Source organism: Lacerta agilis, chromosome 2, assembly GCF_009819535.1.
Source record: "Lacerta agilis isolate rLacAgi1 chromosome 2, rLacAgi1.pri, whole genome shotgun sequence".
In the NCBI taxonomy this organism is placed as follows: domain Eukaryota; kingdom Metazoa; phylum Chordata; class Lepidosauria; order Squamata; family Lacertidae; genus Lacerta; species Lacerta agilis.
In genome coordinates this window covers 57564506-57587373 of record NC_046313.1, presented here as the reverse complement: position 1 = coordinate 57587373, position 22868 = coordinate 57564506, and the positions used below count along the sequence as shown (strand labels likewise).

The following is a 22868-nucleotide window of genomic DNA, read 5'->3' as shown; positions in this document are numbered from 1 at the left end:
TACCCCTCCCCACTCCCCCACTATATTTAAGGATCTGGTGACTTCTGTTTCAGTGTATCTGAAGAAGTGTGCATGCACACGAAAGCTCATACCAGGAACAAACTCAGTTGGTCTCTAAGGTGCTACTAGAAAGAATTTTCGATTTTGTTTTGACTATGGCAGACCAACACGGCTACCCACCTGTATATATTTCCAAGTTCTTCTTTACTGATAATGTCACTTTCCTCCGCCCTGCAAACACACCTGCACTTTGCTTCCAGCCTAGATTGTCTTTCTCTGTGCCGTGAGGCCAATTCTGACATAATCTCCACAACATCCTGACGTCCTTGGAATTAGTGTCATTGCTGTTCTTCACCCAGCACCTGTTGGATGTGGTGCTGCCTACCTGACTTGTTTAACTCAATGGGTTTATTTTACTGATATGTCATTGGCAGCTGAGTCTTGGGTTCTTTCTGGGGAATAGCATGTTCCCCAAAACAATATATTGATATAATCCCTATATATTTTTTTCAGTTATTTGTTTAGGTTGGGCGTAGCAAACTTGGTATTGTCCAGATGTTGTACCTCAGCTGCCATCATTCCAAACCATCAGGCATACTAACTGGGACTGATGGGAGTTGGAGTACAACATCTGGAAGGTGTCGCATTGGCTATTCCCAGTTGTTATATGCAGAGTATAACAAAACAATCACATAGCAGAGCTCAAGTCAAATGAATTATATTTATATTAGCCATAAGCCATTGAAGACAGCAGAGCTATGTTGTCATGTAAATGAAGATAACAAATGCAATGAATAATGAAAAAAGGAAGAACTGAGAAAAATAAGAGAAGAAGATATGTGGCTGCTGATCCCTTTCCCCTATTGTTATGCATAAAAGAAAGAAAGAAAGAAAAAACTAAATCCTAGTCCTGCACAATTGAGGAAAAAACAGGATTTTGCTTTTCTAATGTATGCAGTATAATCTGTCCTTCCAGGCAACTCCTGTTTTTGTCTGTTTATTTCAGTAGGATAAAGTCTAACAGTATTGGATCTCATTATTAGAGAAATACACATCCCTCAAAGCAAAATGTTCACATCCACTGAATGAAAAGTAATTCTTCTGTGGCTAACATGCCATGCCAGCCTTTCAACAACTATATTTACACGTGTGTTTTGAGCATTATCAGGATGAGCGTTGAATCTGGAATAGAAATACACGCTTTCAAATCCCTGCTCATCTTTAAAAGCTTTGGGAAAAAATCACTGTTGCTAAAAACTACGTTATGTGGCATAGGGTTGGTATGGAGTTAAAATGGGATAATTATATATTACCTCAGTCAGGAGTGACTTCAGGAGCATGTTGCTTCCGCTTAGCTTTCAAAAGACATTTGAAGTAGTATACGGTAGTGTGCATTTATTAACAATATCTGGGAAGTCTTTTGCTTAATTTCTGTTAGCTAATAAATCGGGGGTCGAAAGAGGGGATCTGTGGGGCATAAATTATGACACAGAATGCATTGGAGAAAGTGTGAGATGTGTAACTGATAGAGTTTTGCAACCTTAAAAAAAAAGCAAATACAGTACAAAAAAAATCCCTGGCACTGGTAGTTCTACATCTGTAAAATTCATTCCTCATTCTGTATAGCTACATACTTTTATAGAGATTATTGTCATAGAAACAAAACAGTAATATGGTGAGAAGTGCTGGCAATAAGTGGGATTTGGCCATCTTTCCAGATTTAATACAGTATGTACACTGCATTTAATATAATGTAGGATGAATAGCAATCATTTGAGGCTGGGAAGATTACTATCAATACACTGCATACCCCCCTTTAAAACAAGATACTTCTATAGCTTCTTTCCTTGCTAGAGTAACACAAATTCAATTACTGTTAATGAGCATGTTGTCCTTTTGAAATCGAGCATTCCTGTTGTCTTGTTTGGTTTTTAATCAAGAGAAGCCCCCCCCCTTCTTTTAGTAGTTGGAGATCCATCACCAACAATATTATTACAGGTTTTCTGGAAACAAACGTAGGAGTGAGTCAGACCAAACTGCAGGGACTTTCTCATTGAAGGACGAGATAATGAAAATTCTATCAATGAAGCCTGAATAGGGTTCAGTGCACTGACAATCTTGTCATTCAAATCCAAGTGAAGTAACATCTCTTTCCCACCACCACATTTTGTTCATAGTTAAAACTAGCGAAGCATTATTCATATTACACCCCACCTTTCTTCCATCCAACATGGGATCGAAGTCAACACACACGTGCTTTCCAGGAAGTCTCCCATCCAGGTACTGAGCAGACTGCAACCTACTTATCTTTAACAAGGTGGTGGTCTTATGTGCCTTCAGACTATACCCTGGCAGTGGTCCAAATCTAGAGGAACAACAGGGACAGTGCATTGTATTAAATGCTAATAATATGCCTCATAATGGCTGCTCCATGTATTAATTTATTAGGAACGTAGGAAGCTTCCTTATTCTGCACCAGACCTTTGGTCCATCTAACTTAGTGTTGCTGACATTGACTGGCAGTGGCTCTCTGGGATTTCACATGGTGTTTTCTCCTATACCTACCTGGAGATTTTAGGAAACTGAAGATGCTCTACAAGTGAGCTATGGGCCTCCTTATTATTCTTAAGATATCTCTGGTGTCTCCAACTCCTCGAAAGATTCCATCAACAGTGTCTGCGAAAAATTTTACACATCACTTGGGAAGACAGGTGAACTAATACCAGTGCAAAGATCACCAGTGTCGAAGCAATGATTCTTCAACATCAGCTTCATTGGACTGGTCATGTTGTAGGCCTACAGATGCCTGATTATCATCTTCCAAAGCAACTGCTCTATTCTGAGCTTAAAAGTGGAAAGCATAATGCTGGTGGTCAACAAAAGAGGTTTAAAGTCTGTCTCAAGGCAAATCTTTTAAAAATGTAGTATAAACACCAACAATTGGGAAACACTTGCCTGCGAGCGCTCCAATTGGAGAACAGCCTTTACCAAAGGTGTCATGGGCTTTGAAGACACTCAAACTCAGGACGCAAGGGAGAAACATGCTAAGAGGAAGGGATGCTTGGCAAATCCACACCATGATCAGCTCCTGCCCGGAAACCTATGTCCCCACTGTGGAAGGACGTGTGGATCCAGAATTGGCCTCCACAATCACTTACAGACTCATTGTTAAAACCACGTTTATGTAAGACAATCTTACTCGGCTATGAGTGATTGTGAAAGAAGAAGAAGCATGAATAAAGTGGTAAGGAGTGCATAAAAGCAAGGTAGAAAAGAAAAGAAAATAATATCTTCTGCACTTTTTAAGCCAAATACTTTCTCCAGGCCATTTTTCAGGATTTTGTTGTTGTATGCGCTATTTGGATGTTCTTTGCTGTTGTGCTGCACACTACAGGAACTAACAGCAGGATTGCATAGAGTAGCCCCACATCAGATGTCTGCAAATACAGTGTGAACATCCGGAGCAAGGGGACCTTTGCACATAGAGTTGTATGTATTAAGGTTTCCCTAGTATCTGCAATCTTGGTCATTCAGAGTTGGAGGTCCCAGCAAAGGCTTTATGCACACAACTATTTGCTATTTGCTATTTTAACTTATTTAACTTATATGCAGAATTCATCATGCAAAAGGCTGGACTGGATGAATCCCAAGCCAGAATTAAGATTGCCGGAAGAAATATCAACAACCTCAGATATGCTGATGACACAACCTTGATGGCAGAAAGTGAGGAGGAATTAAGGAACCTTTTAATGTGGGTGAAAGAGGAGAGCGAAAAATATGGTCTGAAGTTCAACATATAAAAAACTAAGATCATGGCCACTGGTCCCATCACCTTCTGACAAATAGAAGGGGAAGAAATGGAGGCAGTGAGAGATTTTACTTTCTGGGGCTCCATGATCACTGCAGATGGTGACAGCAGTCACAAAATTAAAAGAAGCCTGCTTCTTGGGAGAAAAGCAATGACAAACCTAGACAGCATCTTAAAAAGCCAACAAAAGTCCATATATTTAAAGCTATGGTTTTCTCAGTAGTGATGTATGGAAGTGAGAGCTGGACCATAAAGAAGAATTGATGCTTTTGAATTATGGTGCTGGAGGAGACTCTTGAGAATCCTGTGGACTGCAAGAAGATCAAACCTATCCATTCTGAAGGAAATCAGCCCTGAGTGCTCACTGGAAGTACAGATCCTGAAGCCACCTCATGAGAAGAGAAGACTCCCTGGAAAAGACCCTGATGTTGGGAAAGATGGAGGACACAAGGAGAAGGGGGTGACAGAGGATGAGATGGTTGGACAGTGTTCTCGAAGCTACCAACATGAGTCTGACCAAACTGCGGGAGGCAGTGGAAGACAGGAGTGCCTGGTGTGCTCTGGTCCATGGGATCCCAAAGAGTCGGGCACGACTAAACGACTGAACAACAACAACAGTTTGCTATAGACATTCATACTGGGTGCACAGAAGTCAGGAGATGTGCAGTTAACAGCAGGGCCATCGCTGATTGGTGCAGCCCCACTCCTTATTCCTGGATAATTCAACATGAGAATAGAGAGGAACCAGAATAGACCTCTTCTATACAGTAGATATATATCTGCTTGGTGTTTTCTATTCCTTTTGAACAATGACTAATGTTTGCACGATGAAGGGGTCCAGTAGATGGCCCCAAGCAAAGTGTGATCTGCCTCATGACCACAGAGTGAATTTCAGTGGACTGGGTACATCAAGAGATACCGCCCAGAGCAATTTTGTGGGCCTCAGCAAGGCAGGCTGGCTGCTACTGATGGCATAGCAGGATAGCCTGCTTCTGGAAGTAGGAACAGGGCCAGGGATGGATCCCAAATAGCTTTGGCAGAAGAAGGCTTCCTTGTCATTTAAGAGGCTAAGTAAGTGCTATAACTGCCCTGCCAATGCTGAAACCACCTGCTTTTGCAAGGATTTATAATCTCTTCTCCCACCCCTGGGAGGCCCATGGAGATATCTGTGGGACATTTTAAAAGCATTGTCAACTTACCGGTATATCCTGCTACCACAGTGTCAGATTACTGCTATCTTCGCAATCCAGAAAAAAAAGCCCCTGTGTGATTTATCATTATCATCATCACTCGGCACTTTATTATCTTTGCCTTGTTTACCCTCAGCAAAAAGCACTGTGTGAGGCAAGTCATTTCTGGCAGAAGGAAGACTAAGAATGAGAGAGAGAACAGTAATACATATCCACCCTGTGGAATGTGAACCTAGGCACAATGCTGGGGCACACACTCTTAATTTCTTTTCCCTCAAATAAGAGTTGATTCCTTAATGTTTTAGTTTAAACAGGCATTGACATTGAGTTGTTTGAGTTATCTGCGGAATTTTAACTACTGAATTCAGGTGTTAGAAACTTGACAGGTTTATTAATAGGGGTATATACAGCTGCCTGACAGGGCTCTTTCAGGCTTTCACCTAAGCTATAGGCAGGGAACCTGTGGCTCTCCAACTGCTAGTGGGGTCCAGCTTCCATGAGCCTCAGTCAGCGTGGATAACTGTAAGGGATGATGGGACTTGGAATCCAACATCCGAAAGGCCACAGTTTCCCCATCCCTGACCTAGATTAAGGGCAAAAAATGAGGAGAGAGTCTTCAGGTAGTGCACAATTAATTAATTGTTCCTGAAAATGGCCATCAGAGTGTCATGTGTCACTCAGCATCTTCAGTGTCGGATGTGGGACGGCAGGCTCTGGTGGAAGATGAAGAGGCAGATAAGAAAGAATGAGGAAGGGAGGCTGGGCCAAGGAAGGCACTTCCCTGTCAGATGGTAATGTTGGAACAGGAATCCCAGCAGGCAGCAAAATTGTTACTGGAATTTTTGGGGAAAGGGCAGCTCTTCTTCCAAACACCTGAGATTTTGCAAACCTAAATTTTTCCTTTTAGTTATTCACTGTTAGGCAACATTTCAGTTTATGGCCATAGCTCTAGTTGAACTTCTCTGCTGACATTAAGAGATCTTGCTCTGCCTTCTGTTACAGGGATGCCCCAAACACTGAGCTCTACCAGCATGTTTACTCCTTGTGGCTTCAGCCCTCATCATCTACATCCATCCAAAGAAGGTGATGAAGGAGGGCTGATCTTTCAAGATGGAAACCTCACCTCAGCATCTCTTGATGCTTTAATCCAGCATCTTATACCTACAGCTGACTACTACCCTGAGGTAAGTCCTATGTTAATGTAAGCTGCCACATCACTTTCATGAACTGGATCATTGGGAGAAATTCCTGCTATGTCCATCATACTGTCGGCGCATGCATTTCAGCTTGCCAGACAGAATGTTCCCCCCTCCCTTTTCACTTACTGTTCTGGGAGTTCTCTCAACAACCCCCAGAGCCAATTTTTTTTGGGGGGGGGGAGGAGAGAGAGGAAAGCCCCATTGCACAAGTGGTGGTCTTTGTGCAGGGCTTCCACTGATGGGACTCATCCATTTCAAATTCCAGTTCAAGTGCTAGCTACCACTTTTAAAAGTCCTAAATGATTTAGGACTAAGGTACCAATGGAACAACATCTCCCATATGAGTCTTCATTCACATTTCAGTCATTGTGGGAGATTTATCTGAATCCCACTGTTGTCGGAGGTTTGGTTGAGGGCTATCAACATGGTAGGAGGTCTGCTTGGTTTATGGGGCATTAAAATGCTATTTTATTTGAATGTGCTTAAGGGCTTGAGTTTACTAAGTGTTATCTCCCATACTGTTTTACTGGATCACTGCAACTTTTATCAATAGTGTTCTATACTATGTGAGTTGTAACCCACCTTGGGTATTGCTGTATTCAGTGGAATGATAGGGAGTAAATATTTATGATTATGTGATGCTTGTAGAGCTCTTTCACACTGAAGTAGCATGGTTGCCCAAGTGGAAAGGAAATTTGTATCATGACAAGAATTGTAAATGTTTGATGAAATGTAGGATACACTGCAAGATAAAAGGTTCTGTGTAACCCTTTGATTTAACCTGAAGTTTGTATTATTCTTCCTAGGCTATATCCAAATCACTGGGGCAAAGTCAAGGGGAGGAAGGGATGTTAAACAAATATCATATACAGTACTAAGAATAGCCTAACCAACTGGATCAGGGGGCATGTTCTTATTATTGCTAATTCTAGTTTGCTAAATGTTGCTTTCAGTTGCACTCACAGTTAAAAGATCTTAAGTTCCATTTAGTTCAATTACTTCTAAACATGTGTAACTTAGGGCTCAATTGCAGCCACTGTTAACTTGGCTTTTGTTGTTACATCTAGAGCTAATTCATTAGTGAGAGTCTATAGCCTAACGACTTTTGATTGAAAACAATGGTCATTTACATGAAAGGAAATGAGCACTCAAGATTGCAGCCTTAGCCCATGAAAAGAGAGGCTATTTAAAAAAAAAAAACTCCACTGTGCTCAAGATGAATACCAAGGCTAATGCTTCAAAGTCAATAATTGCTAAGTTCAGCAAATTCTGACATTTTTAGCAACACACACTTGAACATGATATATATCCATATTATATTCACAGTTTCATATATTCATAGATTAATTTTGTCCTGTGAATGAAGCATGAAAAAATTGGAAACTAAAAGTATGAAAAAATTATCTAATTTCTTTGCCTGTTTGCTTGTTTTTTGGGTTGTGAAGCAGCGTTGTTGGTTTTTTCTTCATGTAACACTGCAGGACTAGACAATACCTTATGCATTTTGCATAGGTGCTGTTTAATTAGCTGCAACAACATTGGTTTTTATCCTCAACCATGTGTCTCAAAAAAATGGAGTTAACAGTTTTGATCTACTTATTACCGGTACTTGAAATTAAATCATATTGCATTCAATAGAATGTAAGTGTGTAGAATTTCCAGCATTCTACTTTCAACCTGCTGTATATCATTAGGAAAAGGATCAATGGCTATATCAGGGGTAGGCAACCTAAGGCCCGGGGGCTGGATGCGGCCCAATTGCCTTCTCAATCTAGCCCGGGGACCGTCTGGGAATCAGCATGTTTTTACATAAGTAGAATGTGTTCTTTTATTTAAAATGCATCTCTGGGTTATTTGTGGGGCATACGAATTCATTCATATATTTTTTTCAAAATATAGTCTGGCCTACCACATGGCCTGACAGACGGTGGACCGTCGGACCGGCCCACGGCTGAAAAAGGTTGCTGACCCCTGGGCTATATGCTACATCCATGGTTGGAGGCAGTATGCCTCTGAATACCAGTTGCTGGGAATTACAGGTGGGATGAGTGCTGTTGCTCTCAGGTCCTTCTTTCAGGCTTCCCATAGGCATCTGATTGGCTACTGTGAGAACAGCATGCTGGACTAAGTGGGCCTTTGGTCTGATCCAGCAGGTCTCATCTTGTTCTTACAATCTAAAATACATACATTTGGGCTGTGATCTTATATATAAATTGCAGGAAGTTGGGCTAGATGATCCTCAGGGTGCCTTCCAACTATCTATCTAAGCTGATGGACACAAGACAAGATTGGAAAATGCAATCCTATACACATGCAATACTATACATACACCTGTTGTTGTAATCATAATCATTATTTTTAAAAAATGGCACTAAAATGTTGATGGAATTTCACAATAGCTTTTTTAAAATTGCAAACTGAAATGTGGAAATACGGATTCTGACCTTTAATGTTGGAAAAAATGAAAAATCTGAGAGAAACCAAAACTGACAGTCACCCATCACTAGGCTGGAACAATGAGGAACCATTGATTACTTTTAGGACTTTTTAGCTTAGGAAAAAATGTAAGTACGGCTGGATCATAATAGACATTTGTAAAAGTTTGCATGGTGGTGAACAGATGTATTTTACCCCATCCCTCATTGTAATAAAAGCTGGGGGTTATCCAATCAAATGAATGGTGATAGATTCAGAACAAACAAAAGGAAGTACCGGTAGTTTTTCTCAGTCACATACCAGTAGTTAATCTGTGGAATTTCTTTCCAGCAGGTAGATGACTTTACAGGGGGATCAGACAATTCAAGGACAATAAAGCTTTTAGTGGCTACCAGTCATGGTAGCTGTATGCTGTTTTGGGAATACCCATTTCTGGAGATCCAGAGGGTGTCATGTTCTGCTTGCAGGGGTTCCAGAGTAAGAAAAAAGATGCTGAACTAGGCAGGCACTTGGCCTGATCCAGCAGGGCTCCAACTCCTATGATATATGCCCCAAGGAGAGCAATCATTATATATTACAGCTACAGGTGGGTACCTGTAGATACCTGAAGAAGTGTGCATGCACACGAAAGCTCATACCAAGAACAAACTTAGTTGGTCTCTAAGGTGCTACTGGAAGGAATTTTTATTTTTATTTTATATTACAGCTGTTTATCTTGTACACAAGTAAGGCTCTGTCTTCTTTTCAATATATGTTATCTCTCCTCCTTGCAAAGTCTTGCTGTGGGTTTCCTTTGAGAAATCATCGCTCATATTTATTTGCAGATAAGTTTACCTATTTCCCTTTTCCAGAAGGCCTATATCTTTACATTCCTACTGAGCTCAAGACTCTTCATTGAGCCTCATGAACTTCTGTCCCGAGTTTGTCACAAGTGCATCGAGCAGCAGCAGCTGGATGACCCAGTGCTGGATAAGGTTAGTACTACCAATGGCAGGTGGGTGGGATTGCCTTTGCAAAGAGCTGCCAGTGCTAGATCAAACTAAAGAAATCCCCTGGCTTTACTCTCTGTACTTTTTTATCTTTTGATTCCTTGCTGCTTGTGTGCATTCACTCCCATGGTTTTTTTGGTTGATGCTGAGTGCCTTGCATGGTTGCATTCTAACATAACATCAGTGCCTCTGAGCAAAGCTGCAGGCACTGGGTGTAGCAAACAATTCAAATCCCCTTCTACCTTCCTTTTGCAGCCTGTCTCAAGTCTTCCCAGGTGGTTTCCCTTTCCTTTCTTGAAGGTTTCGCTGAAGCCTTCAGGGTTCCAGGAGGAATCATTTAAGCTGTGCACTGTCAAGAGCAGATGTCACTGCAACGCTATATATCTCAGTTTTGCCTAATGCAGCATCCCTTAGCCCTAGGCATAGTTTGCAATCTTTCCAGGCTTACCTGTCACTGGCAACATCCCATAGCATACCAATTGCAATTGCCCATTAACTTTGCAGTGAATGCCTGCATGACAAAACATTAATATATTTGTACTTGGAAGCACTGCTATATATCTAGATACACATCAACAACAAAAACAAAATTGTGCTGTTGTTAGGTAATGATTCCCTAACAGAATGCAGAAAGGAAATGTTTTACTGGCCGAGGGAGCCGGGGTACAGCTTCTGGGTTATGTGGCCAGCATGACTAAGCCGCTTCTGGCCAACCAGAGCAGCGTACGGAAATGCCATTTACCTTCCTGCTGGAGCGGTACCTATTTATCTACTTGCACTTTGACATGCTTTCGAACTGCTAGGTTGGCAGGAGCTGGGACCGAGCAACGGGAGCTCACCCTGTCGCGGGGATTCTAACCGCTGACCTTCTGCTCAGCAAGCCCTAGGCTCTGTGGTTTAGACCACAGCGCCACCCGCGTCTGTATAGAGTACTGGCACCTATTTCCCCCCCTTCCCTTGGCACCCATTTTGTACTGGCACTCATGGATCTTTCATCAGTATATGAAAAGCAGTAGTCCCTGCATTACATTATGTAGGTCACAGCATGGACATCCCAAATTATTTCTCTTTGCATCATGCCTTTCTGCAAGTGCCATTTTTGAAAATGCTTCTACAAACACAACTTGGAAACTGGGTTAGTTTAGTTCCCAGAATTGTTCCCATCCTCAACTTTCACAACTTTTGTTAGAGTGTCAGCAGTGCATGAATAGCAGAACTGTATTTTGCTTTTGCTTCTTCACAGCTGAGTCTGGTGGCAGGGGAAAGATTATAATACATCCCCCATCTGGCTGTTCTGTCACTGAAAAACAAATGAACTGGTGTTAAGAGTGATAGTTTGTGGTGTGAACTTGGCCTTTAAAGCTTATAAAAATAGCCCATGTTTAGCCTCAGGAAGGTACTAATTCACCTATTCAGACTGCTCACTTATCTCATGGACCCAACAAGAAGATTCTCAAGGTAAATCTTTATTTCCTGGCTGTTTATCTAGAAGAGGAAGACTCACAATGCAGTCCTAACCATGTTTACTCAGAAGTAAGTCCTACAGAATTCAGTGGTGCTTACTCCCAAGTAAGCAGGATTTGGATTGCAGCCTCAGTTAGTCTTACTATACAGTCACAGACCTGCTTAACAGCCTCAGTCAGATATTTTGCTATTTTCAGAAGCCCTCATTAAGAAGACTTTTTACTAGTCTGTAATAGCTCAGGGACTGGGAATCTGTGACCCTACAGATGGTGTTGGACTCCAGCTTCCATCAATGCCAACCAGAAAGGCCAGTGGTGAGGGAAGATGAGAGTTGTGGTTCAACAGAATCAGGACTTCCTCATCCCTGTAGCATCCCTCGTCCTGGTACTCTAGCTCCTCAACAAGCCCTGAGCTTCCATATTTAGAGAGAGAATGGACAAGCAGCCAGGTGTCTCTTTAACACAGGGCCTAACATTGGGAGGGGAGGCGGCATGAAATGCTTTCTCAGAGCTTCTCTTCCCTAAACCACATACAGTGTTACCTCTGGTTACGTACTTAATTCGTTCCGGAGGTCCGTTCTTAACCTGAAACTGTTCTTAACCTGAGGCATCACTTTAGCTAATGGGACCTCCCGCTGCCGCTGCACCGCTAGAGGACGATTTCTGTTCTTATCCTGAAGCAAAGTTCTTAACCTGAAGCGTTATTTCTGGGTTAGCGGAGTATGTAACCTGAAGCGTATGTAACCCGAGGTACCACTGTATCTGTCTTCAGCCATGGGTAATAATGGTCCTAAATGGACAATGGTGTAATGGTATAGGGGCAGAGGAAAAGTCACAGGGGAAGGGGATGAAGGATCCCCTGCCAGCCTCCTTGCTCTACCACGCACAACAACGCTCATGAAATTTCATAGGCCATCTATATTGTTATGTATTGAAGTTCTCACCCTAGGCCACTAGAGGTGTGTGTGTATAGGTCATTCTGCTGCAGTTCTCACTCAGGTCCACACATGCAAATGAGGGATTGAAAGTGACGCTCTTGGATTGGGTAACTACAGAAAGTTGTTACTGTTGCTTGTAGCTGAGTTCTATATAAGCAGGCTGCTGAGCCCTTCAGTTCAGTTCAGTTCAGTTCCAGCCTGAGAATAAAGAGAGCTGCTTGGAGAATCACTGTCGTCTGCTATGTCCTACCCACTATTTAATATATATTACCGGTATGTTCACTGATAGTAAGAATGTTGCATTTGCCCTGAGACCTGTTTTGGTCACATGCTAAAATGGGCACTTTAATGAGTTTGGTTGAAAAAGCAGGAAGCTTCAAGGCACACAATATAATTTTGTTTGATTAGAGGGTGCCTTCCGTCCAGAGGCTAAAACAAGGAAGTCCTCTACTCTCATTCAGGGTTTCCATTGATGTAATGAATATGTGTGGTGTTTGAAAATAGGCTATTTAGATTGCTCCTAAAACATTTAGGATCGTCTGGCATATCGTACTATAATGCACAGTGTAGAACATCTGACCCCAAGTATCTTAGAGGCAGAGAGCAGGAAAAGCCAAAGCGGTTTCCTTTGGCAAATACTTTTTAGGTTCAAAAAGAAACATTTAAGAATAGCTTATAGCTGTACAAAACAGAGAAGTGGATAGCCAGATATTGAGGACATCCAAAGTAAGGATACTTGTGGAATTCTATCATTGCAAATTCCGGTGTGAACTAACACACACACACACACACCAGACTAAAGTACAAAACAACATTTTATTTCTGTGCTTGGCTGGAAGAAGTAAAAAGTTTTTTAAAAACCCAATTATTTAGAAATGTGTATTTTGAGATAGAATAAGTGTTTAAATGCCATTTTTGTGCAGAATTTAAAGCAGAAATAGGGCTTAGAAGTGAACACATGCAAAAGTGCTGCAGACTGGAATGACTGTTCCCCACATCAAACGAGGTGTGCATTTTGCGTGGTCGCGCACAGCTGCCTGGATCCCAGAGCAGCTCCTGGTAGTTCAGGCTGGCTTCACCTTCCCGGGCTGGATACCTGTGGTCTCTGCCTACCCAGTCAGCTGCCCAATCCCACCTTGGGGAGGTGTTGCCAGGGGGATTGACTTCTATCCCTGTTCCACGGCCATCTATGAAACTAATTTAATTCACTCTATAGGCATGTTGGTGTTCTGTAAGTACCACCACTCCAGAATCAGCATTAGGTTAAAGCCACCAGATATTTTTTCTGAGAGTTCTTAAATTTGCATCCATCTTTTTTTATTTCTAATTTCAGGCACGAATCAGAAAATTTGGGCCCAAAATACTACAGTTATTGACGGAATGGACAGAAACATTTCCATATGATTTTCAAGATGAAAAGATGATTGGCTGCTTAAAAGACATTATCCACAGGATAGCCCCATGTGATGAGGTGAGGATGGCAGCAATTTAGAGATATACTGAGAAGGTGCATAATCAACAATTGTTCAGTCAACTGTTATTAAAAATTACTTTCACTATGGAAGAGACTGGGGGGGGGAATTCCTAGTCAATATTCAAATGACATTTTCTGAAAATATGATTATCAATAGAAACAAATACAGTACATAATAATGTTTAATTATTTCTGAGCTAAGATGTAATAATCTAGTTGTATGGTCAACTAAAAAGTTCACCCAGGTGACCTAATTTATTTGTTTACTGATTTTAAAAAAAATGGAAATAGAAGCTTCCATTTAAAAAAGTTTATGGAATGTAGGTTGGATCCAGATCTTAGAATAGACTCACTGAAATATAAGGAACTTAAGTGGCATCCCTAACATAAGATAGTGGATCTATTTCAGCTTTCACTAACATAGTGTATTCCAGGTGTTTTGGGCAGCTGAACTAACTGGGGCTGATGGGAATCTGAAGGGTACCAAGTTCAGCAAAGTTGGTTCTATTCTAAACATGGCTAAGGGTGCAATCCTAATTTACATAGTCATAAATCCAATTGAATGACATCCAATTTATATTTGAGTAGGCATTATTAGAATTACACTAGGCAATTCTCTTTTGGGTTTTATTTTGTATCTTTCTTCACACATCATCCTTTCTTCTTCTTTTTACCCTTCTTTATCCTCTGACGTTCTGCTTAGCAAAGCCAGACCTAATTGCTGAGCTAACTAATATGGCAATGTGAGATATTGCAGAACGGGAGATACTGGAACAAGCAAACAGAAATAGAGTACCTAATTCAGATTGACTAATATCCTGATGTTTTACATGAAAGATTGCAAAACCAGTAGTCCCAAACATTAGCTCATTTTGTGGCCTATTAACTTTTTAGGATAAAAACAGTTAAAGGAACCATGAAGCTGTCAGTGGAGGCTTGAATCATTTTAGATTCCTGCTAATTAGCCAGCTAGCAAACAGTGAATATTGAGTTGCGTAGCTTTCAAAGGAGGAGCTTTAAGTTATGCACAATATAAATAACAAATTAGACATCGGGGAGCTGTATTTAGATTAGGCTCTTAATGACTAAGGTCATAGCCAGCAACCAAAGAGCTACTTTAGTCATGCTCAAAATCTTCAACATACCCAGTAAGAGTTTTGCCTCTTTTTATTTTCATTGAACATTGACTGGCAGCTAGTGGAGCCACCACAGAAAAGGGAAATGGAGACATTGGTGTGAAGAAAGCCTTAATAAGGTATGAATAATTTCTATGGGGCATTATCCAACCAAGTGCTTCCTCCAGTGAAAGGATTTGCAGTTGTGCAACTTAACTTCTCCTCCTTCTCCTCTCCTCACATGCCCTCTGCATCCTCCCCAAATTTGCTTGAGTGTTGGGGGAACCCCTAGAGCAGATTTAGGGGACACATGGTGGGTGCATTGAGAGTGGAGGAGGAGAAGTTCCGTCACACAGCCAAAAGTCCTTGCACTCACACAAGTTGGGTACCACCCATAGAAATTGATTTTAAATTATTGCAAAGCACATTAATCTTCTTAATGGATTTTTTCTTACAACAACTCTGCAAGGTAAGTAACTTTTATTTCCGTTTTATAGATGGGGAGCAAAGGCTGAAAGGGACTTGAACCCAACTTACACCCAGTTTCCTATCCCCTGCTCTACATTGGCTTTTGCTCCTCTTTCTTGTACTGCTGTTGCTTCCACAGGGTGGAGCTGCCTAAAAGAGGCAGCTCTCTTTTAGCTGGTGATTTGAAGTTGGCTTGTTGAGTAACTAACCAACTAAACAAGCTTGACCTTGATGTAACACCAAACCATGCAAAACATTAAACTTTCTTTGCAAGGTGAGAGCAAACTGTGGTCTGATGGTTTAGGTGAAATGGCAACCTAAGGTTTGCCTGAGCACCAGGATAAAATTGAAGCACTGGGATGGGGGGAGAAGTCACAACTTATGAGCTCAAGACTCCTCACTGTGTATATAACATGAGGCCATGGGCTGGCAATATATCTGGTTGAGTATTGGTAGTAAAGGCAGCAGTAGGAATTGTCTTCAGCAGTGGTCATCCAGATGCTGTGGAACTGAAGACCCATCAGCCCCAACCAGCATGATGGGAGATGGAGTCCATCAACATCTGCAAAATATGACATTGGCCATCCCCCATCTTCAGAATCAATGGATGCAGGTTGCTGCAGCAAAGGTCTCATTGGCCTTTTGGTTGATCTCCAGACAGTTGGTGTGTGCTTGTATCTATGAAACTGGGCTTCTTAGATAAAATAGTTTCCTCCTGGGCGCTTTCTACCCCCCCCTTTTTTGTCCAGATGGCCATAGCTGCCAATTGTTAAACAGTTTTTATCTGGCAAGCTGAATGAAGAAAGGATGCAAAGATAATTATGATAATTATGAGAGTTCAAAGGGAACAAAATATCCACGCTGCTGAAAACATATCAGCCCTATATAGAGAATGTGGCTCTATGAGCCTGTTGACATTCAGGGTCTGCTCCCATTGCTTTCAATTGGAGGAGCAGCCTGGACTGTGCCAGAGTTCTTCATAAACAGATCTATATTAGTTGGCTGTGGTGGGTGGAGAGCTGGGGGGGAAAAAACCTTAATGCCAGTTTTCCTGAGCAAAACTAGCAATTAATTAAAGGAATAAGTCATAAGGTCCTATTTATGCAGCTATCTTTTAAAAGGGAAGGATGAAAGAGAAACTGTTCCATGGTGGGGTCTGTACTTGTTTGAAGGGAAAAGGGCAGATCAAATCAAAGGTGCAAAAGAATCCTAGGATTATGGAACCCATTTTATCTGTTACTGAAATGAGCTTGGGATGATTCCTTGCAGCAATATTTTCCTGCTCTTTATCCAGCCTGGTTTCTGGAGGCTTCTTGCAGTGCTTAGAAAGGTATGCATACTGAGAAGCAGTTTCTTTTGCCAAGAGTTACAATTTGCATTTTGAAAGAGAAAGCTTAATTAAAATCTGAATTTCTAAGCCACCTGCTGGGGCTTGCCATCTTCATTAAATGTGTTTCTGCTTGAGAATGAAATGTTTTTCTTGAATATTAAACAAAAGTATTCTTTGGTTACCAAACTGGATATTTAAAGAGAAATAGGATTTTTCATATTGATACCTAGCAGCAGAAAATTTTACAAAGTTCCAAATTAAACTGCACAGTCATTGGCATGTTAAGAGTTGAAAAAAGAGGTTATTTCTATTAGGGGAAAAAAGATATTCAGGAACATATTGTGTTTGTTAAATATTTTCTTAGCCACACTGCTCAGGACAGTTGTTTGTTTGTTTACAACTAATGTATGTCACACAATAAATTAATATCCTCTGGGATATGAACCATAAATTTACAAGGCATGAGTAAAAACAAGCAAACAAATAATGCTGAATAATAAATAAATAAATAAATAAATAAATAAATAAATAAATAAAAGGGTCTAAACCACTAGGGCTTGCTGATCAGAAGGTTGGCAGTTCGAATCCCCGCGATGAGTTGAGCTCCCATTACTCTGTCCCAGCTCCTGCCCACCTAGCAGTTCAAAAGCACATTAAAGTGCAAGTAGATAAATAGGTACTGCTCCTGCGGGAAAGTAAACGGTGTTTCCGTGCGTTGCTCTGGTTCGCCAGAAGCGACTTAGTCATGCTGGCCACATGACTGTCCGCAGACAAACGCTGCCTCCCTCAACCTATAGAGCGAGATGAGCGCCGCAACCCCAGAGTCCGCGACTGGACCTAACGGTCAGGGGTACCTTTACCTTTACCTTTAATAATAATAAATGCCAAACTAAATAATCACAATAAAAATAGAAGTGATAAAACCACCACTAGCAAATAATATAAAACAGCATTCAAAAGCACTAAATGGTTAATTTAAAATACTTGGAAAATAAAGAGACCGTAGTTGCCTAGTGAGCCTCTCTGCAGAGGAGCACTAGGCACACAAAAGCCTCTCCCTATTGCACCTTATTTGGCAAGGGTATTGGAATTGAATTTTTAAGATTTATTATACTTTTGTTCCTGCTTGTTTATGGTAGATGTTACATAGATGTTTCCCTTTGCTGACAACAGGATCAAATCCTCAATAAACAATTTAAAATTTACATTACAAAACAATTTAAGCACTAAAAGCAGCAGTAGGAAAACAACAATAAGCAGCAGTAAAAAAATTACTTCAAATACAGAGACTTTAAAAACCAATACAATAAAGCAATCCTCTATGGACCAAATGCCTTCTTTAAAAGGACAGTTTTATACTATCTTCCAGAAGGCCATGAAACAGGGGGCAAGACTTCTTCACTATATTTCCATGTGGACAAGCTACTGAGGTCTGACAGCTGCCAGCTCTGTTGCCTCTTCCGAAAGCAGTGATGTGTTGTCCGTGCCACTCTTTTTTAGTCACCCAGAACATCAGCAACACATAGCTGAATGATGTGTGCGCCAATATCCTTCCAGTTGCCCTGAGTGATATGTGACTGGATGACATAATCCGTGGACTCTGCTGTGTGTCTGTGACCTGCCTCGCTTGCTGTGTTGATCCAGCTGTCAACTTCCTCACTGCAGACTTCCCTTCTTTGCAGCGCTTTATGTCCAGATTAGCAGTAGGCTCAAATCATAGCTGTCTGAGGCAGAGATTGAGAAGAGTGTTTTCTCATAAGCAGTTTCCTCTCAAACTGTCAAACCTTGTTAAATGCCCTTCAGGATTTATGGGCAATGAAGAGGATTATAAACGCTCATATATATCTTAGCCGGGCTTTGTTTAAAAATAAATACATTCTTCCTTAAGAGAATCCCGCCCATAATTCTTCTTATAACAAGGATGGGGAACCTCAGTTCCAGGGGGCTAAAAGCAGGCATTCAGGTCTCCCTGTCTGGCACTGTGCCCAGACGACATGTCTCACTGGCCCTGATTCACACCCCAGTTTAAACCAGGGCAGTTCCCTTTGAGAGACTGGTGACTGCAATTGACTGCAACCTTTTTGAGTCCATGGGCACATTTGAAATTCTGAAAATTTCTGAGGCTGTGGGCACCAGTCACAAAATGGCTGCCACTGTGGTTTGGCAGGACACAAAATGACTGTTGTGTAAGGTGTGGCACAGCACAAAATGCTGCCACATTGAAAAGTTTTAAAAATATAAACAGCCAAACATATTCCAGGAATCTCCTTTTCTAAACAAAAGAAGAAGTCTGTTGCTGGTGAGGTGGTATTGATTAGAACTAGAAAATAAAACATAAAAATTATTCCTGAACTTAATAATTGCAAATATACATAAAGGGACACTGACCATTAGGTCCAGTCATGTACGACTCTGGGGTTATGGCGCTCATCTCGCGTTACTGGCCGAGGGAGCCGGCGTACAGCTTCCGGGTCATGTGGCCAGCATGACTAAGCCGATTCTGGTGAACCAGAGCAGCGCACAGAAACGCTGTTTACCTTACCGCCAGAGCGGTACCTATTAAATCTACTTGTACTTTGACGTGCTTTCGAACTGCTAGGTGGGCAGGAGCTGGGACCGAGCAACGGGAGCTCACTCACTCCATCATGGGGATTCGAACCGCCGACCTTCTGATCAGCAAGCCCTAGGCTCTGTGGCCCCTGCAAATATACATGCACAGTCATAAATAAAAAGATGCATTTAATGCTTGCTGTTGAGTCATATTATACACTTTTTATTATTTAAATAATTGCTATCCCACTCTTCAGCCCCAAGACTCCCAAGGCAGTCTCTATCTCCACCCCTCTTCTCTCACATGCACGCAAAGAGGTGTGTGTGTGTGGGAGAGAGAGAGAGAGAGAGAGAGAGAGAGAGAGAGAGAGAGAGAGAAAGACCGAAAGACCCTGCTCCCTTAGCTTACAATTGGGGAAAATGATGACATTATTATCTATTATTCTTATTCTTAATTATTAATTTTATTATCCACCCTTCAATAAGTCACAGGACAAGGTTAGTAACTGTTAAAACAGATTATGAACACAAGAGAAAGGATGAGCCCCAGAAACACAAATCTCTTGACACCAGGGTAAAGAGGTATGTCTTCAGTATTTGCTGAAAGCTACCCTATATAGTAAAAAGCCCAATGCACCTCTATGAGGAGTTCCACAATTTAGGGGGTTGCCACAGAAAATGCCCTCTCCAGGGTTGCCACCCCTCCAAATAAACTTCTGAAGGAGGTGGTATTACCAGGAGAGCCCCCTTTGCTGATCTTAACATCCAAGAGAGTTTGTAAAAGAGAGAGAGAGAGAGAGAGAGAGATTTGGGGCTCTAGTTGTTTGCAGCTTTAAACACTGATATGAGCACCTTGATTTGGGCCCTGAAATGTACAGTCTGTTTTAAATTAGCACAGCCTTTCACAATTCTACGTGGTGCAGATTAAGGGCAGAAATGGTCAGCTTGGGCAGAATGTTCTGTTTCTTGCAGCCTCACAGCACAAAACTAAAATGGGAAGGTGAAAGCTAATTGGTGCTGTTTCCTCCCCCACCCCACCCCCACCTCTCCTGTATTTGTATTCCACACATGTTAAACTGGCATTGTGGTCTGTGCTGAACTAGCACTGAGCACAGTTGCTCACATGTTTTTGACTGGATGCCAGTCTTGTGGTAGAGATCCATAGGATGGAGCTTAGGGTGGACCTATAATTAAGCTGACTAGAATAGTATGGTTGAAAATAAGATTCTCAGCCACAAATGGTTTATAGATATTTCCCAAATAGGAACATTCAGTCATGCCTATTTTATTTTTTCCCCAGCTCATGGTTTGTAATATTTTCCTTTTCCTCCTGTTCTTTTCCTTTTCCTCACCTCAGGCCTACTGGAAAAAGATGAACCAGCTTCTGCAAACTCTGAATCAGAAGCTCGCAACTCTTAACCATGGGCAGGAAGGGATAGTCAAGATCAACGCAGCTGTCTCGGACAAGGTGGTTGCTTTTAAAAGTAAGCCTCCATCCATTCAACGAGAAATGATGAGTGTCTGCAGTGATCCCTACACCTTGGCCCAGCAGCTGACGCATGTGGAACTGGTAAGTGGAAAGCAAGACTTGTTGCTTTATCTTTAATTTAGGTAAGACAACATTTTCTAGAAAATTCCTATTGAGACTTTTGAGAGGGTTAAAATCTTATCAAACCCCCTTCCCCATGGCAGAAACTCAAATGTGTTGCGGGAAGTTTCTGAATGTAGGACCACAAGTACAAGGCATCATATGAGTCCTTGAGTCCAAGCAATTGCCCATTGGGAGGGAATAATATACCTGCATCTTACTACTAATAACAAAAGCTAAGTTATATAGTTAAGAAGCTAGTGCACCTATAGTAGACCAAATATGTACTGTTCAGGTTAATACTAGTTTCAAACACAGCCATCTTTTCCTTCCCACATGCTGCAATATGATATTGATTAGTGTTGGTCTTGATGAATGAAGAACACAAAGTATCTCTGAATAACCTTTCTGAAACCTTTCTGAATAACGTATCTGAAGAAGTGTGCATGCACACGAAAGCTCATACCAAGAACAAACTCAGTTGGTCTCTAAGGTGCTACTGGAAAGAATTTCCTATTTTGTTTCTTTCTGAAAGTGTTCATCCTTAAATATTTGCAAAAAGTTGAAATAGGATGGTCTATTTGGATCTGGGAGAGGGGCTTGACCCTTCCTTCTGCATCATCTTTCTGATGAAAATATCCCTCCCAGGCACTCCAAACTGCTAATTGCATGTTACATTTTCCCAAATGGGGCAAGTAACAGACTGGGTGAGTGCTATTTTAGTCAGGAAAAGAGTTCAGGGAGAAAGGATTAAATCTTCTTCACAAGTGACATGGTCCCAATCCAAATCATCCATCCCATATATGTTGTTTGCACACACACAGAATCAGACCTGCCATCTTGACTAGTTTGGTCCTGAAGCATTCAAGTTTTTAATCAACCTCTTCATCAGTGTGTAGCAGGTTCCCAGTCGGAAACACTGCTGTAACATCAACACCTTTTTTATCCACTAGTCCATTCTCGTCTCTTATTGTGAGGATTTCACAAGGTTTCATTGAGGTAACAAGTCATCATAGGTTTGATGTGTTGTTTTTCTACCAACAAATGCATATCTACTTCTATAACTCATGGTCTTAGGATAACGTAGACATGATGTGGGAGATTCATGATTAGGAACACCCATGGCATTTATTTTAGCAGCCTTACATGGAACTGATGCTCTTGGGTTGCTTTTTAAACTTTTTTCCCTTGTCCATTTCCCACTAGCACTTGCCTTGATGTAAATTACACTCCTAATTACACAAAGCTACTATTAGATCCACAGGGCCTATGTGTGTGATGGGCTTAGATGCTGTGCAGCTGGGTTCCCACTGCCCCACAGCACCTCATAGCCACTTCAGTGCAGGTATGGTTATAAGATCAAGGAAAGAGTTCAAGAGGAAATAAAAACCAAGGGAGAATCTACCAGTAATCACAGAACTCCAGTAGCCTAGTCTATTTCAGCTGGAATGTCTCCTGCTTATGCAGTATAGACTCTAACCATGTTGAGGATGAGGAATCTGTGGACTTGCTAGATGTTGTTGGACTGCAAGTCCCAGTAGTCCCAGCTAGCATGGCTATTGTTTGGGTGATGATGGGAGTGTTAATCAAGCAACAGCTGGAGGGCCACAAGTTCCCCATCCCTGTTGCAAGCAATTCCTGATGGAGAGTAAACCAGGCAGAGCTAGTCTGCCAGCCAGTGGTTTCATAAATTCCTTTTAAATTCTGTTTTCACATCTGAAGGGTGCTGCTTCAAGCACCATAAATAGAAACCCAGCCAGATGGGCGGCGTATAAATAATAATAATAAGTGATTCCAGGCGTGCTATATTACAATTTATTTCTCACTTTATTTCTTGCAAAAGGAAAGACTGGGTCACATTGGACCTGAAGAATTTGTTCAAGCATTTGTCCATAAAGATCCTTTGGAAAGCACAAAGGTATGACTAGCACTATTATGGTTGCTGTTGCTATTTCCAGTTGCATTCAGTGGCGGAACTACAGTTTTTGGGCCCTGAAGCTTGAACTGATATGGGGATCCCATTGCAACCAGAAATGAAGTCTGGGTAACCACTGTTATCTTCTTCCATGGGTTTGTTCCATGACAGATCACCACTATTTATTTATTTTTAAATTAACTACTGCATCTCATATTTGGATTAAAATAGCTGCACTGACATGTCAAAGTCACTGGTGTGAATAAAAATTCCCTATGCCTTATAGCTTTTGAGTTATAACTCAGTTGGTAGAGCATGAGACTCTTAATCTCAGGGTCATGGGTATGAGCCCCACATGGGGTGAAATATTCCTGCATTGCAGGAGGTTGGAATAGATTGTCCTTG

General features: G+C 41.5%; 1 protein-coding gene across 3 annotated transcripts in view; it reads left to right on the top strand.

Annotated features, from left to right (window-relative positions):
* The window catches only part of RASGEF1C (RasGEF domain family member 1C), an 84765-nt gene that overhangs the window by 43831 nt on the left and 18066 nt on the right, over positions 1-22868 (top strand). The window contains exons 1-6 of one of the 3 annotated variants that reach the window (XM_033140222.1): positions 3219-3244; positions 6001-6182; positions 9485-9607; positions 13357-13494; positions 20318-20530; positions 22392-22466. In XM_033140222.1, coding sequence (XP_032996113.1) covers positions 6003-6182; positions 9485-9607; positions 13357-13494; positions 20318-20530; positions 22392-22466 — 729 coding nt within the window. In that variant the 5' untranslated portion in view covers positions 3219-3244; positions 6001-6002. Of the gene's footprint in view, positions 1-3218; positions 3245-6000; positions 6183-9484; positions 9608-13356; positions 13495-20317; positions 20531-22391; positions 22467-22868 lie in introns of those variants that run through there. The other 2 variants (XM_033140223.1, XM_033140221.1) reach the window with 2 other exon arrangements.